The sequence below is a fragment of the Mus caroli genome, chromosome 3 (genome assembly GCF_900094665.2).
Source record: "Mus caroli chromosome 3, CAROLI_EIJ_v1.1, whole genome shotgun sequence".
Classification (NCBI taxonomy): Eukaryota; Metazoa; Chordata; class Mammalia; order Rodentia; family Muridae; genus Mus; species Mus caroli.
The window spans coordinates 52,413,341-52,427,944 of NC_034572.1; the positions used below are offsets into that span (position 1 = coordinate 52,413,341).

Below are 14,604 nucleotides of genomic sequence, written 5' to 3' on the forward strand. Positions count from 1 at the left end.
TCACTTTGTAGACCAGGCTGGCCTCGAACTCAGAAATCCGCCTGCCTCTGCCTCCCGAGTGCTGGGATTAAAGGCGTGCGCCACCATGCCCGGCTAATATGTTTTCTTCTGATGCTCTTTCACATGTACTACAATAATGATAATCAATGCACGCAGAGCATTGATGATGATAATAGGCACAGGTTTGGGAGGGATTAGGCCCGACTCTGGCTTTACTGCTTGTTCCTTCAATGGCCCTGAACCAGCAGTCGGAGAGCAGGAATGGTAGGAAGAACTCACAATGGATCTGCTCTGTAATTCCCCCCCCCGCCCCCCCTCCCCCCCCCGCCGCACTGGTGAGAACTGGTCTGAAAAATGTTATTCTTCATCTTCATCTTCACACAAAGAACTTGGAGAGGAACCCATTGAACACCTTTTCTATTCATTCTTTGTAACTTGGAAGAACTTGGAGAACTTTTTAAGGTGGCCTGTGATTTGCACAGCATATCCACGATTGGCAATGAGAGAAGATTGGCTGCGAAATGTCTGCATAGAGGTTACACAGGCAAAGGAGACCTGTGCAAAAATGTTTCGCTGGGTTATTTCGCCTTGTTTTTTCTGGTGGTTTGAATAGGAATGCCCTCCCCCTCCCCTGCCCCCTGGGCTCAAATATTTGAACTCTTAGTCATTAGGGAATGACCCTACTGGAGAGAGATAAGGAAGCGAGGGCTGGTTGGAGTGGGCGTGGCCTTGTTAGAGTAGGCGTGGCCTCACTGGAGCAGATGTGGCTTTCTTGGAGGAAGTGTGTTCCTGAGGGTAGGTTTTGGGATTTCAACTTCTCAAGCCAGACCCAGTGTCCGTCTTTTCCTGCTGCCTCCCAGCTGGGATGTAGAAGTCTAAGCTACATCTCCAGCCCCATGTCTGCTGTTTGCTGCCATGTTTCCTGCCATGACACTAATGGGTTAAATCTCTGAATGTAAGGTAGGCCAAATAAATGTTTTCTTTTATAAAAGTGGCCGTGGTCAAAAATCGAACAGAGTAAGACAGTTATCTCTGAGAAAAGTTTGGACATGTCTCTCATCAAACTATGGACATCAGATTGAGCGGCATAATATAGTACCTGTAAAGAATTACTTGTGATGACCGCCTAAGTCCATTTACCCAGCCAACCACCTACTATCCATCCCACAATTCAAAACTTTTTTGAGATGTGCCAAGTGCCATGCTGTGTTCAATAATGAAAACTGTCCTTACTGAATCAGTGGGTACATTAGTGATTGAGAATGGGGAAAATACCTGGAATAAAAATGGTTAAACAGTATTACAGATGATAAATACTTGGGGATTTATTATATTCTTTCTTCACTTTTTGGTATGCTTGACAAATCTCCTAATAAAGTTAGATATGAATAAAAACTGTATTTTCTTTCAAGCAAAGGAACTGGATTTGATAGCTGCTATAACACAAGGCAAACTGCACCATGAAGTTACTATATATAGGGTATTAGAAGAGAAATGCTCATGGCAAGGTGGGCAGTGGAAGGAAGCACCTCTTGGTAAAGGCAAGTATACTGTAGGAGGCCTAGCTCAGACTGAGTAATGGATTTAGCCCCATACAGCAGCTCCATTTAAGTGTTAGGCTAGGTTGGAGGTACTTTTGTTCAGAGGGTGAACAATGAAGAACTAGTCTTTTACAATGCCATCGCCTTATCCACTTCCTTCTTCCTTCCCTCGGGTGCTTTAAAGGCAGCAAAGCAAGTAGACATTCACATATCATCACCATGTACCAGGTACTATAGAAAGGCTGCAGGTTATTCTGTGTACATGCTCTCCAGAGCTGGGAACTAAGCGTCCAAGAAATTCCTCAAGTTATGGAGAATGTGATACAATCAGGCCAAGGGCAGATCAAGCACACAGCCCTTCCCAATCAAAGCAGAGGGGTGAGGTCAGAAACCTGAGCTCCAGCAGTGGTAGGTTCAAATTCCCATTAGCTTTTGCAGCTTTGAACAAGTCATCTAACCTCTCCGAGCTGACACAATTTCCTCATTTATAAAGAAGGCGAAGTAAAACCGTGGAAGGGTTTGTTGTTAGAAGCAAATTCAGACCATCAAGATCATACAACCAAAGGAGGACTCGATAAATGGCAGCCATCATTCTTGGCCAAGTGCTGGCGCGTTCTCCTGGGCGCGCCTCCTGCAGGGTCCCTTAGGACACGCTGGGCCCGCCTCCGAGGCTAGGTCTCAATGCTCACGGCTCTTGGCCCCGCATCTGTGTGTCTACCTGGAGCAAGCGAGGGGCGCCGGCAGGTGGATTGACCAGATCCCCCGAAAGGATCGCCCCCTCCCCGCGGTTCCCATCCCTGTGATGCGAGCAGGTGAGGTTTCGCCTAGGCTGCCGGGATGGCGACCGCAGGAGGGGTCGAGGCGGAGGGCGCAGCTCGAGGCCCGGGGTCCCTCCTGGGGCTGGTTCCATAGCCGGGTTAACCCTGCAGCCAGCTGGGGCGCAGGGCCCGTGGAATGCGCGCTCTGCGGCTGCGAAAACCCGGAGAGGCAGATGGGAGCGCTCGAGGCGCTCGCAGCCAACTCCTCCGCGGTCCGGCCGCCAAGCTGGGCATGCTCAGTGCGGCCGCCGCGCCGCCGTCCGCCAACTCGGGAGCTCGCGCTCCCGGGCCGTGGGGGCGAGAACGCTGGCGACAGCGAGCGACGCCCCCAGGCAGCCGCAAACTTCGCGGCGTCCGCAGTCTGGCGAGCCAGACACCTCGCAACGTCAAATCCAATTCCCCAACCCTAACGGAGCGATGGAGGCTGCGGCCGCCAGGGCGTCCCGGCTGCCCGCCCCAGCCTAGCCGCTAGCTAGGGACCAACAGGTAAACTGTTGGGGGTGGGGATCGGGGCGCGCGACGTCTAGGGGTGGCCCGGGGAGCCCAGTCGCCCGTGCTCCCGATGTGTCCGTCGGTGCTCGCGGCCACCTCTGCTCACCCCCTCCCCAGCCCCGGGAGGGCCAGCAAAGGGTTAAGTCGGCCCCGCGCCACAGCGAGCGCGGCCCCCTCCAGCCGCCGCGGCCGCTGCAGCCGGCAGCCAGCAAAGCGCCCCGGCGCCGCCGAGGGGACCCGCGCAGCTCGTGCACTGGCTGAACCCGGAGGCACCGGCCTCGCTCGGCGTCCGCATCCTCGCCTCTCGCGGCCTCTCTCCCTCCGCGTCCGCGGTTCCGTGCCCGGGCGGCGGGTCCTCCCGGTGCAAAGCTGCGAGCGCGGGGCACGGCGAGCCAGGAAGTGGGCGCGGGCCGCTGCGCAGCGCCTCGCGGGCCCGAGGACGCCTAGCTCTCGGCGGGCACCGAGCCTCCCGCCTAGGCGCCAAGAAAAGTTTTTTCCCCCTTTATGCCCCTCCCCCACCCCAGCCTGGGCCCCCCTGGGTGGGTTTGGGTTCATTGGTGAAGAAAGTCACACGTTCCCATCATCTGCTCCTCCCCCTGGGGACCGGGTGGGGGTGGCGGGAGGCCGTCGCCGCGGCGGACCCTGGCCGACCTCCAGCCCCGCCGCCGCCGCCGCCGCCGCCGCCGCCCGCGGAGCAGGCGTCCCGGGGCTCGGCGCAGCGGGGTGCCCACGAAGGCGGCCCCCCTGAGCGCGTCTGCGCGCGGGCAGCGGCCGTCTCCAACCTGCTTTTTCTCCTGCCTGCAGCGCCACGGCGAGCCAGAGTGGAGGGAAGAGGGAGTCTGTCTGCAAAGTGCTGCTCCCTGGTGCTCAGAGGCGGCTGCTCCAGCTCCAACTCTCATTCATTTCGCCGGTTAACATGAGAGATCATGGCCGCCTTCGGGCTTCTCAGCTATGAGCAGAGACCGCTGAAGCGCCCGCGGCTCGGGCCGCCCGACGTCTACCCGCAGGACCCTAAGCAGAAGGAGGTAAGGGCGCCGGCGGCCTCCGCGGTTGTGCGGCGCTCCGCAGCGCTGACCCGGGGCCAAGCTGGCCCGGCGGGCGTCCGCGGCGCTGCGGGGGAAGGGCTGGGGAGGGGATCGGAGGCGGGGCTCGGGTTAGGGTATCGGGGACCCTGAGCTACTGAGACCGGGAGCCTGCCAACCCCCGCGCTCCGCTGGGCGGTCGCTCTGCGGGGGGCTGGGTCGCTTCCCGGTTGTCGGGCCTTGCACTGCGCCGCTGGGCGCTTTACCGCTTCTACCTCGCTAGCATCTTCCTGTTCGCTTTCCTCCGTTTTTGCTTGTTTTATTGTTTTTTACTCCGTCGCTTCGATAAATCCTCGTAAACTTTTTGACAAATGCTGGAATGCAGTACATCGGACTCTGTGGTCTTGCGTTTTGCGCCAGCGGTATAGGCACGGATGGGGGAGGGACCCTTATCACATCCTCCACTTTGGAATGGAAGTCGTTTTTAGCGAGGTGATCATATATTTGGCTCGGTGAATGTACCTCTGTATCTCTCCCCTTTAAAAAAAAATAAGAAAACCATATTGAAGAGAAACACCGAATTTTGCTTCTAGAGAGGCAAATTGGCTTTCCCGGAGGCTGTTTTGTATGTGTAAAAGCAGGCAAGTTATCTTAGAAAGGAGTAGCTTCCAGATTACTTATTTTCTTTGAATGAAATTAAATGGAGAAACCTTGGCTGTTGCACATACAGTAGCTTCAGTGGTTATTGTAAGCTATGTAGGTATGTGTCAGGAGTTAACAAGTAATTACGTAACAACTCTCCAGCCATAATAATGATCGCCCTTGGCTATACAATTTGCCCAGAGACTTGCCTATCTTTTCTTTTTTGGTTCACCTGCTCCCCAGCTGTCCTTTTAGACTTTGCCAGCTACAGCCCACCCATCTTCTCTTTTCTATAGTTAAGCATGAAACTGCCATGTATTCTAGTCTTCCCGTGAGCCTGGAAAGTCTACTAAAAGTTTTCATGTCCCCTGATTTCACAAGAGGACTTTGCAAGTCTTTCAGGCTTCTATTTTGATAAATGTATCCGTCTCTTTAGTAGAGGCCCAGCCCAGACTGGCTAATAATGTGTCTGAGAAATCATCACGAGCAATTCCTTTTGGCCTTATCCCACTGAGTTTGAGGGTCAGGGAAGTCGATTGAAGATGGCTGGGAAGTTTACAGGTGGGCAGCATGTGCTTATGCAGCTCCTAAGGTCTGGAAAGAAAAGAGACTCTAAAGACCAAGTGTAAAGAAAGTTGATTTTAAAAGTTTTGGTAGGGATAGGGACATTCGTTTCTTAACTTTTCTCACCTTATAATTAGTGCCTCACTAGATCTTTCTGGAGAGTGACGTAGCTTCGGGTTGGTGCCTTGGATTAGCATGTGGGCTTGTTTAGCATTTATTTTTACATATGACGGTCACTTGAGGATTTGGATCCTGGAAAGAATAATTTTGGACATTGGGTCACTTTCTAGAAATCTAAAACTGGAAGAAGTGTGTGTAGAGGGTACTTTTTTCCTCCTTTGATTTGAGGAAATAGGGCGATTGAAGCTCAGAAGCACTTGATTTATCTGAAGTGTGTGGTGAATAAGCACACGTTGGGTTATCAGCGCAGCACTCATTCAGACCTGCACTGTGTGCTGGGTGACTTGTGCTGCTGCTGCTGCTCAGGATTCACTTTTCCCCAGGCGACCGATATTCGATCTCTCTTGAGGAGAGAGTTATATGTGGCTGTAGTCAAATTTGGGTACAATATGAAACAGGTGCTCGGCTGTTTTTTTGGTTGGTGGCGAGCAGATTCCTAAGCTTCAGTTATTTATGTATTATACTACTCCCTCAAACTTCCACCCTGTCCTTGTACAACCAGTAATTTTATCCTTTTATTAACTGTAGATAAACTGTATTGTGTTTTCTGGACAGTCTTGATTTTTTTGCAGTTTACTGCAATATGAATATGATTGTATAAGACATCACACCCCCACATATATGCTATTATATGCAAACACAAGATATATAATTACACATATTTGAAGGAGACCAAATCTATACCATTATCCATCAGAGAGCTGTGGTGATTTGTTTGAGAAAGGTCACACTGATCTACCCAAGCTGATCTTGAACTCAAGATCTTGCTTCCATTTCTAAAGTCCTGAGATCCTAGACCTGTACCACCACATTGAAATAAAGTATTGATTTAATGGAGGAAGTGCAGGCTTCCGGTTTGACCGTGGTGAGTTTGAATTATGGTTGAGCATCTTAGTGGTTGGCAAATTTGGATCACATCTCTCTTGTTAACTAGTTTAGTTGTGCTCGTCAGGAAAAACTAGGTAAAACTATAATTTTCCTCATTTTTGGGTAAGAAAATCCCTATTCTTCACTGAACCAAAGTTGCATCATTGCTATCGATGAAGTTTTTATTGATAAGAAGTGGTAAGAGTGTTCTGGAAATAGGGTCCCAGGCTACTGAGTGGAATCCTTTGTGAGGACTCTGTGGAGACAGAATGAAAAGAAAATCCGTTAACCTGCTTCATCAGTTGATCGAATTCATTCACGAGCTTGCAGTGCCCTGGTCTCCCTTTAGACTTTATTAAATGTGGTGGTAGAGTACTTTGTCATCTGCACACAGACTGCCCTCCCCTTTAAAAATGGGGAATCAGAAAAGCAGGGGTCTTTCTCGAGTCTTCTTCCTCTACAGCTTATCTCCTTACCCATAGTATGTACTCACCGGTGTGTCTTGCCTGGGGCGCCTCTGGGATAGTTTGGATTTCTAACGCATCTGATGCTGCTCCTGGTTTTCACCACCTTGATGAGCTTCTTTTCTGGCTTTAGGCTGACTTTTCTCCTTCTTGGAACTCTTGTCTACCTGGATACCTGCCTGCCTTTTCTCCTCCAAACTCAACATTTCATCCTGTTCTCATATAGCTGTGATCTAGCAGGTGGGGCCTGGAGCCATTCTGTTTGCCTGAATCTTGGCTGATTTGTCCACACACCCTGTTTTCTCCCTGTAAACCATCTTTTTCCCTTTTAGAGTTGGACGAGACTGCTACTTTCTTGCAAGGTAACGGTTGGATAGAATGTATGCGAGGAACTTCAATTAGAGTTGGTCATAGATTCAGCCTGCAACTATTTCCTGTCAAAAATTACTGTCAGGAGCCGGGCGTGGTGGCGCACGCCTTTAATCCCAGCATTCGGGAGGCAGAGGCAGGCAGATTTCTGAGTTCGAGGCCAGCCTGGTCTACAGAGTGAGTTCCAGGACAGCCAGGGCTACACAGAGAAATCCTGACTCGAAAAACCAAAAATAAACAAAAAAACAAAAAAAAACAAAAAATTACTGTCAGGTCTGTCTGTCATCATGTTGGTCTCAGCTCAGGACCTTCTCAGGCCTTTGAGGTGTGTTTATTGCTTGCAGTTATTTGTTTTTTATCTGGCCATTTCCTACCAGTGGGACAGTGTGTGGAGGACAGCAAAGAGGCCTATGTTTGCTGTCATTGACATGTCTGGCCCTGAGTGAGGTTCCTGGAATGCCAAGGGCACAGATATTTCTTGTAATATATTATTGAAAGAGTCAAGCAAGTGAAAGAGCGAACATGGCATCAGAGGTGTTGGGAAAGCTTAGCTAGGTGAATGCCCGGAGTGTCCTTGTTTTCTGCCATGAAGGCTCAGGACTGTGAAGGTGGAATGAGATCCCAGGGGGAAGGAGGGGTTGTTTCCCCTTGACCTTGTGGCCTGGACAGTTGAATAGTAAATACACCCAGGAAATCAAATTGATAAGAAAAATGGATTGGGGCAGTAGTGAGCTTTCTAGGTATAGAGCAGGGTCTAGGGGGGATTGTGTGATGTGTAGAGCAGGGCTGCTCAAGCGAGGGGCAGCTCCACTTTGCAGAGTTGGCATGCTTTGTGCACACAGCCTTCCAGCTTCTTCTGAGTAGTGTTGAGTCACCTGAAACGTTTAGACCAAATCTATGAGTGTAAGCTGCTGGTGGTTGATGTTTTAGTCTGTGTAAGGCTCTGGGTTCAGATACCCAAAAACTGTCCCTCCAAACCCCCACAAAACAAACAAACAAACTGGAGTTGGGGAGGAACCCAGGTTATTGGATCTCAGATTCTTCAGGTTTGAGGCGTGGCCTCAGAATTTGCATTTCTAACCAGGTGGATGGTAATCTGACACTGCTGGTCCAGAGCCTGCTTTGAGAGCTTCAGGCATTCTACACTGCAGGGCGGCATCCTCTTAGGGAATTTCACTTAAGGATCTTTTTATGGACTGAAGCTGCAGGAGTTTAAGTTATCAGTGCAGGCAATCATAGTTTGGTGGAGGCTTTCCTCAGAAGTTCCACCTTGCTGGGCAGTGGTGGCACATGCCTTTAATCCCAGCACTTGGGAGGCAGAGGCAGAGGCAGAGGCAGGCAGATTTCTAAATTCAAGGCCATCTTGATCTACAGAGTGAGTTCCAGGACAGCCAAGGCTACACAGAGAAAACCTGTCTCAAACAAACAAACAAACAAACAAACAACAACAACAACAACAACAGAATTTCCATCCATTCTTAGTCATATCTAAGAGCCTGTCAGGAAAGCCCAGTCCGTCCCCACCAGCTTTCTGTTATGCTTACAACAGTATGCAGACTCTTCAGGGCCTCACCATCCTGGCCCTAGCTCACCTCCATGGTTGCTCCCTGCTGCCACAGGCCTGCCTCTGAGTGGTGGCTCTACCATCTACTGCTTCTTTGATTCACAGTCTTCACCTGTGAGGTGTGGTTTGTATTTAAACCAGTTGCTGTGTGCAGAGCATAGAGAGACATGGCACATGGTCCTGCCACACATACACGACACTCAACACAGGTCAGCTTCAAGTCGCTGATGTCTTGGTAAAGGATCCAGGTTCCTTCTGTTGTACTGATGACAGTATCCACAAGAGCTGCCTTGGAAGTCTGGTCTTACTCACAACTTCTAGCTGTGTACCCTTCTGGCTTCTGGCTGTACAGTGGGCCACGGCTGTTCTCTTCTCTTCCAACAGGCCTTGGCTCTTTATCAGGTTCCAGTCCGTTGCTGTAGTGGCGTTTATTGTTCTTCTGTTCTTAGCTAGGAGAATGTCCCAAAGGAGGAACCTTTCTTGCAGCTGATCTTCAGCTTCTTACCCTGTATTAATAGCCTTTTCAGTGTCTGAAGCTCAGCTTTCAGGGTGCGGCATCTCCTCGCAGGCCCACCAACCACACTGAGTGTAAGCTACGTGAGGGCAAGGGCCTATTGCTGGTGATCACATGACTGCCTTGTGCCTGTGGTTAGACAAGGCTCTAATTGAAAAAGAAATAAACGAAATTGAGAGACCCGGGGGAGGAGCAGTGGTGGAGGAATGGGGAAGATGACATTGAGTTCTTAGGGAAGACCGGACAAATTGGCCAGTTGCCTGGAGGAGGAAGACAGAGGCGAGGAAGACATTTGGTTCTGGAATGTTCCTTTCCTGGGAGCAATTTGTTGGCCTGGGGGAGGTGAGGTGCCGCTTCAGACTACCTTAAAATCCCAATATTCAGGGAAGTGTGTGGACCTGCCTCTAGGTGACTCAGGTTAGAATCTGGGTAGAAAGCTCTGTTTCCGTTCTTATTCTGGCTGCCTTAAGAAAAGTTGCCAGGTGGGTGGTCAGGGGGTTGTATTCAAAAGGCAGAGGTCTTGCCTGGTATGCCCAAGACCCTCCCCAGTCACCAGTTACTGTTGGTAAAAGATCTGGACAGAGAGGAGAAATCCAACTAGCTGTCATTTCAGGGAGTCGCAGTACTTAACCTCCACCGTAGACCTGCCTAGTCAGAACTAGTGGGAGGAAACTCAGGAAGTTCTAAGTAACCTTTCTAGGTGCTTTCTCAGCACACTGAATTTGAGAACCAGTGTTTTAGCTTGTCTGCTCACCTGCAGAGCATCTTGGGCTCTGTCATGGTCCTACCCCATGCTCAATACTTACCTCGGGTCTCAGTCTTTCCTTATTTGAAGATTGGGTACTAAGCTCTGAGAGTGCCCATTTACCTACTCTCCCCTTGAAACTGATCTAACACCCCTAGGCCTGTTTCCTGCCAGCTGTAAAGCATTTGTAGCGGAGTAGAATTCCATGCCTGGGTCTGGAAATACCAGAGGCTATTTCCCATGGACTCTCTTGGCTAACCTGAGGCAAAGGAGAGGTGAGCTAGCTTTGTGCCACAAAACCCTGCTTTAACTTAGCAGTGCTGTGATTTGACCTGGCACTGGGTTCTCAGCTGGACTTTAGGGACTTAGGTAAGGCTGTCTGTGGGGGTGGCAGCCACTGTCCTTTTAGCCTGATGGATGCTTCCCCACAGGTTGACACTTGAGATGGAGTTCGATCCTTCAGGAAGGTGGAGAACCACAGAGTGAGGGTCTGGTCTTTGGGTAGGTGAGAATGGAGTCTGGAGACTCAACTCATGAAGGTCTCCTGCTCTTTGTTCTCAGGCTTTTCTCCTAGAGAGGTTCTGAGCTTCCTCCGGCAGCCAGCCACTACTGTGGTGGAGTAGGCAGTGTGAACATGAGAGAAGTGGCTAAAGCTTCAAGTTTCTGCTCAGCTAGGGAAAGCTGCCTTGGCTCAGCATGGAGAAGAGAAAGGAATTTGCTCAGTCTTGAAGGCTTGGAGATCCAGCATAGAGGGTTGCTTCTTTCTACTTTAAGGGGGGTTCTTTCTGCTTTATAGACTGATGAAAGGCATTTCACAGATGCACAAGATCAAGAGTGGGATGCCCTACGTTTGAAACCCACCCATTTCCAGACCCCTGACATAGCAGATGGTGAGGTGTGGGGCTGGGGCATAGCTAGGTGACTGACCTACTCATTTATCAAAGGACCCACTTCTGAGCTTTCAAGCATCAGGGCAATATGAATCTTGGGCAATACTTTTAAGCCATACCACCGGGGCAATAGCCCTGGATTAGCAATTTTAATTTCTTCTTTTTGCTAATAATCTGCATTTCAAGGTGTACTGTTAGCCTTATTAGTGTTTTTGTCCTGGGAGAAAGAAACCTAAAATATAATTAAATAATTTTGATTGCCCTTAAAAAATGGGCTTTCAGTATTATTGTTCCTCTTTTCTTTTCTTTTATCCTTTTTCTTCTAAATGGTTTGAAGTTCCTACTCAAAACTCCTGGGCTCCTGAGAACATCCTAAGTCCGCCTTCCTAGTAGCTGTGATTTCCAGTGTGCAAGGCCATACTGATGATCGCTGTTATCTGACAGCTCAGAGTTCCATATTCTGTGTACCTGGGCTTTTCTGAAAGATGACTTTTCCCATTACCCTCCCTTTCCTGTGCTTCAAGTGTCTTCCAGTCTTCATGCTCAAGAGAAGCCCCTCCTGGGTTTAGTTAATTAGCTTCCTAAAAATGAAGTCGTTTATGGTATCTCCCACTTGGGAGAGGAACCTTAACATACCGAAGAAGATGGCAGGACCCTGCCTAGCCTTGTCCACAGCCTGGTCACAAAATTCGTGTTCACTGTTCATTATTTTTTTCCTATGAGAGATGTTTGCTCTCCCAGCCCTTCCCTGCCCCCAGGTAGAGAGGTGTGAGATGAAAAAGAGATTTCACCCATTACCTTCTAAGGCCTGTTTGAATACACATGGTTCTTTCTATCAGCTTTTGTTGTATCGTCCCTAGGAGAGAGCTGGCAGCACTTACAGGACTCCCTTCACAGAGGTACTTGTGGACTCCTGAGTCTGACAGGAGCAGCAGCCTGGAGGTCAGGCTCCCCTTTCGAGAGCGTTCCGGCTCTGCCATCTGTACCTTGTGATATCCAGAGTGGTTTAGTATGAAGGAGCATGTAAACTTTTTAAATCGAATGTGAGGTCTAATTCAGTGGCATGTTGGAGCCAGCTTGTACCAGCTGCCATGAAAATTCAGGAAGGTTTGTGAGCCGATGTCAGGTTCATCACTTGAAAACATCCATAATGGGGGTATAGTACTTACACCAAAGATGTAGGCAAGTGCTGACCACTAGGCTTGCCTTTCTTTTGTTTTTAAATGAAGGCTGATTGTCAGACTTTCTAGAAGGCCGACACTTCTCTGCTTTTCCTTTCTTGCCTCCCATTTAAATAGCAAAAAAGCAAAACAAAACAAAACAAAACAAAAACCCCAAAAAACCAAAAAAACCAAAAACCAAACCCAGGTCTTCATTCTCCATGTCATTTTTCAGCTTTGAGTAAGCACACACACCTTCGCTCTAGATAGAAATCTACCACAGGACTGCTGCTGGAGACTTTTCCTCTCTGAGAAATAGACAGGTGAAGGGGAAAGCCCTTTCCTTATGCCCTGAAAAAGCCACCATTTCCCCCTTTTTGCAAGGGTAGTAAGAGGAGCTGTAGTTGGAGGGGCTGCAGCCATCTTGTAAGCCTTGAAAGCGCTGGCACACCATGTTGGTGAGTAGCCCCTGAGATCTGTGAGCTGATGAGCTGACCTGGGGGTATTGATGTTCCTTGTAGTTCTTGTTAAAGTAAACCATAGAAGTCCACTCTCTTTAAGTCATTATTGGAGCCAGGTACTAAATACTTGGAGAATGTCACTGTGGGTTCTCCACTCTCAGAGAATCACGCTCCCCCTCTTTTTGTGGTTAACGTATCAGAATTCTTATTTTCTGGCTCAGACTGGGGTATGGGCAAGAGACAGGACACCAGATGAGGTCCCTCAGGACCAAGGTCTCTTGGAAGCCAAGAGAAGCTAAGCAGTGGTCTCCTTTACTTCTACTTTGGGCAGGAGAAGTTTTTGTTTCTTTTTTTTTTACTTAAAATATTTTTGATTAATTTATTTATTCTGTTTACATCATGCTCACTGTCCCCACTCCCAGTCACCCCTTCCCACAATCCTTCCCCCCATCTGCCCTCCCCTTCTCCTCTGAGAGGGTAGAGACCCCCCTCCTTGGTATCCCCCACACCCTGTGGACAGGAGGGGTTTTGATGGAAGAGGGAAGAGCCTTGTTCTCAGCCTTGGAGAAGGATGGTCTATAGGTTTGCACCATGGGTGGCAGCCACGCCTTTAGTGGGTAGAGGTGGATTGTACCGAGCTTCTCCAAGACAAAGGGACGCTCAGCTCCCATGGAGTGACTTGCCACAGGAGATTCATGCTGGCACTTGTGTCCCCTGATTTGTCTTTACAGTATTGGACTTCCATGTAGAGAGCATCCAGGTTTGTTTGTTTGTTTGTTTTTTTTTAATCTAAGTATTCCTAAGTCACCCCAACAGTGAGAATCTCTTTGCTTTCAAGGGCACCCTCTGCTTTGGTGACAGTGGGACCTTTTCAGCTCAGCATTCTGTTGCCTCCTCTTGCTAGATATCCCATGGCTTTGTCTAAAGCTCATGCAGGCTTAACCTTGTGTTTGTGGGAGAAAGGCTCCTGGTCCCATCTCTACCTCTGGGGATAACTGTAGCTCTGGCTGGGGCATTTTTGGCTCTTTGTTTACTGGGACTAATTACTCACCAGTTGTGAGGGATTTTTTTTTGTTGTAGTTTTTTGTTTGTTTGTTTGTTTTGTTTTGATTTTTGTCTCTTTGTTTCAGTTTTATGCATTTGGGCTCTTCTGTGTCAGCTTCGTTGATGACAGGGTCACCTGGTCAGTTGGACATACCTGAAAGTGGGTCCCCCTTAGTTGAAGAATGCAATGGCCCTGAGGAAGAGACACTTTCCACTGCTGGGTTTTATTGTCCATGTCATAAGGGGAATGTTGTGTGTGTGTGTGCCAAACTGATTCAGCCATTCAGCCGGTATCATGGAGCACTCTTCAGGCTCTTTGCCAACTTGGGCTTCATGAGGACAGGACCCAAATCTGATTTCCTGCTACATCCCCAGCTCACACCTAGGATTTAGAACTTTTGCTTTTGTTTTTAAGTGAATGGACACAGTCATAAATAGCGGTAGGAACATTAGATCCAGAGCCCTGGAGCATTCAACCATCAGCCGATTTTCAGCCAGGGTGCTTTGTCTTTATTTTCCCCTGGGACACTGGCGGTATCTGGTGACACTAGGTTGTCACATCTGAGTATGTGTGTGTGTTGCTGCTTAGTGGCATCTAGTGGGTACAAGCCAGGGGAACTACTGATGTGCTCTGGGTCACCATACAGCCACACACCCTAGACCTTTCTGGATTCATCTAGCTCTGGAGTGGAGAAATGGGGATTGCCGTGGGATCAATAGGACGTGACCCATTCTTTGATAGAACCTGATGAAGCAGGATTAGAATCTGGAGCTTATGTAGGAGTAGGTGGCGCTGAGGATGCAGAGTGAACTTGCAGAGGGAGGGACTGGCTTGGGCTAAGGCTCTCTGTGAGTAGCAGCATCTGGCTCTGGGGCCTAGACTTACTGCTTTGTGCAGGTGTGGAGAGGAAAGTGGGCTCAAGTCCTGGGTGCCCTGTGGTGGTGTTTGGATATGAGATTTAAGATGACAAAGGCCAAAGTAGCTCTTAGAGTCACACTGAGGCCCCTGGGTGACTCCTTTGTTACTTGTGGGTACTATAAGAAGCACTACAAAGTGTTGGGGTGGGGAGGTGGCCTTAAAGCAGCAGGAATTCATTTCCCATAGTTCTATTGGGGAGTCTGAAATCAGGGTGCCAGAGACCCTTGGAAGGTCTAGGGAAGAAAGAATTCTTTGAATTCCCAGGACTCACCTCTTCTTTTTCCTCTCCTCTCCTCCCCTCCCCCCTCCCTCCCTGTCCTCTCCCCCTCCCCCTCCCCCTCCTCTCTC

The 14,604-nt window shown here is 49.4% G+C and overlaps 2 protein-coding genes across 2 annotated transcripts in view; one reads left to right on the plus strand and one right to left on the minus strand.

Moving 5' to 3' along the window:
• Nucleotides 1–2,451, minus strand: part of LOC110291818 (PR domain zinc finger protein 14-like) — a 100,493-nt gene extending 98,042 nt beyond the window's left edge. The window contains 1 exon segment of the mRNA XM_021159073.1: nt 2,231–2,451. Coding sequence (XP_021014732.1) covers nt 2,231–2,451 — 221 coding nt within the window.
• The window catches only part of Med12l (mediator complex subunit 12L), a 313,727-nt gene continuing 301,436 nt past the window's right edge, over nt 2,314–14,604 (plus strand). The window contains exons 1-2 of the mRNA XM_029474961.1: nt 2,314–2,845; nt 3,656–3,876. Coding sequence (XP_029330821.1) covers nt 3,778–3,876 — 99 coding nt within the window. The 5' untranslated portion in view covers nt 2,314–2,845; nt 3,656–3,777. The remainder of the gene's footprint in view (nt 2,846–3,655; nt 3,877–14,604) is intronic.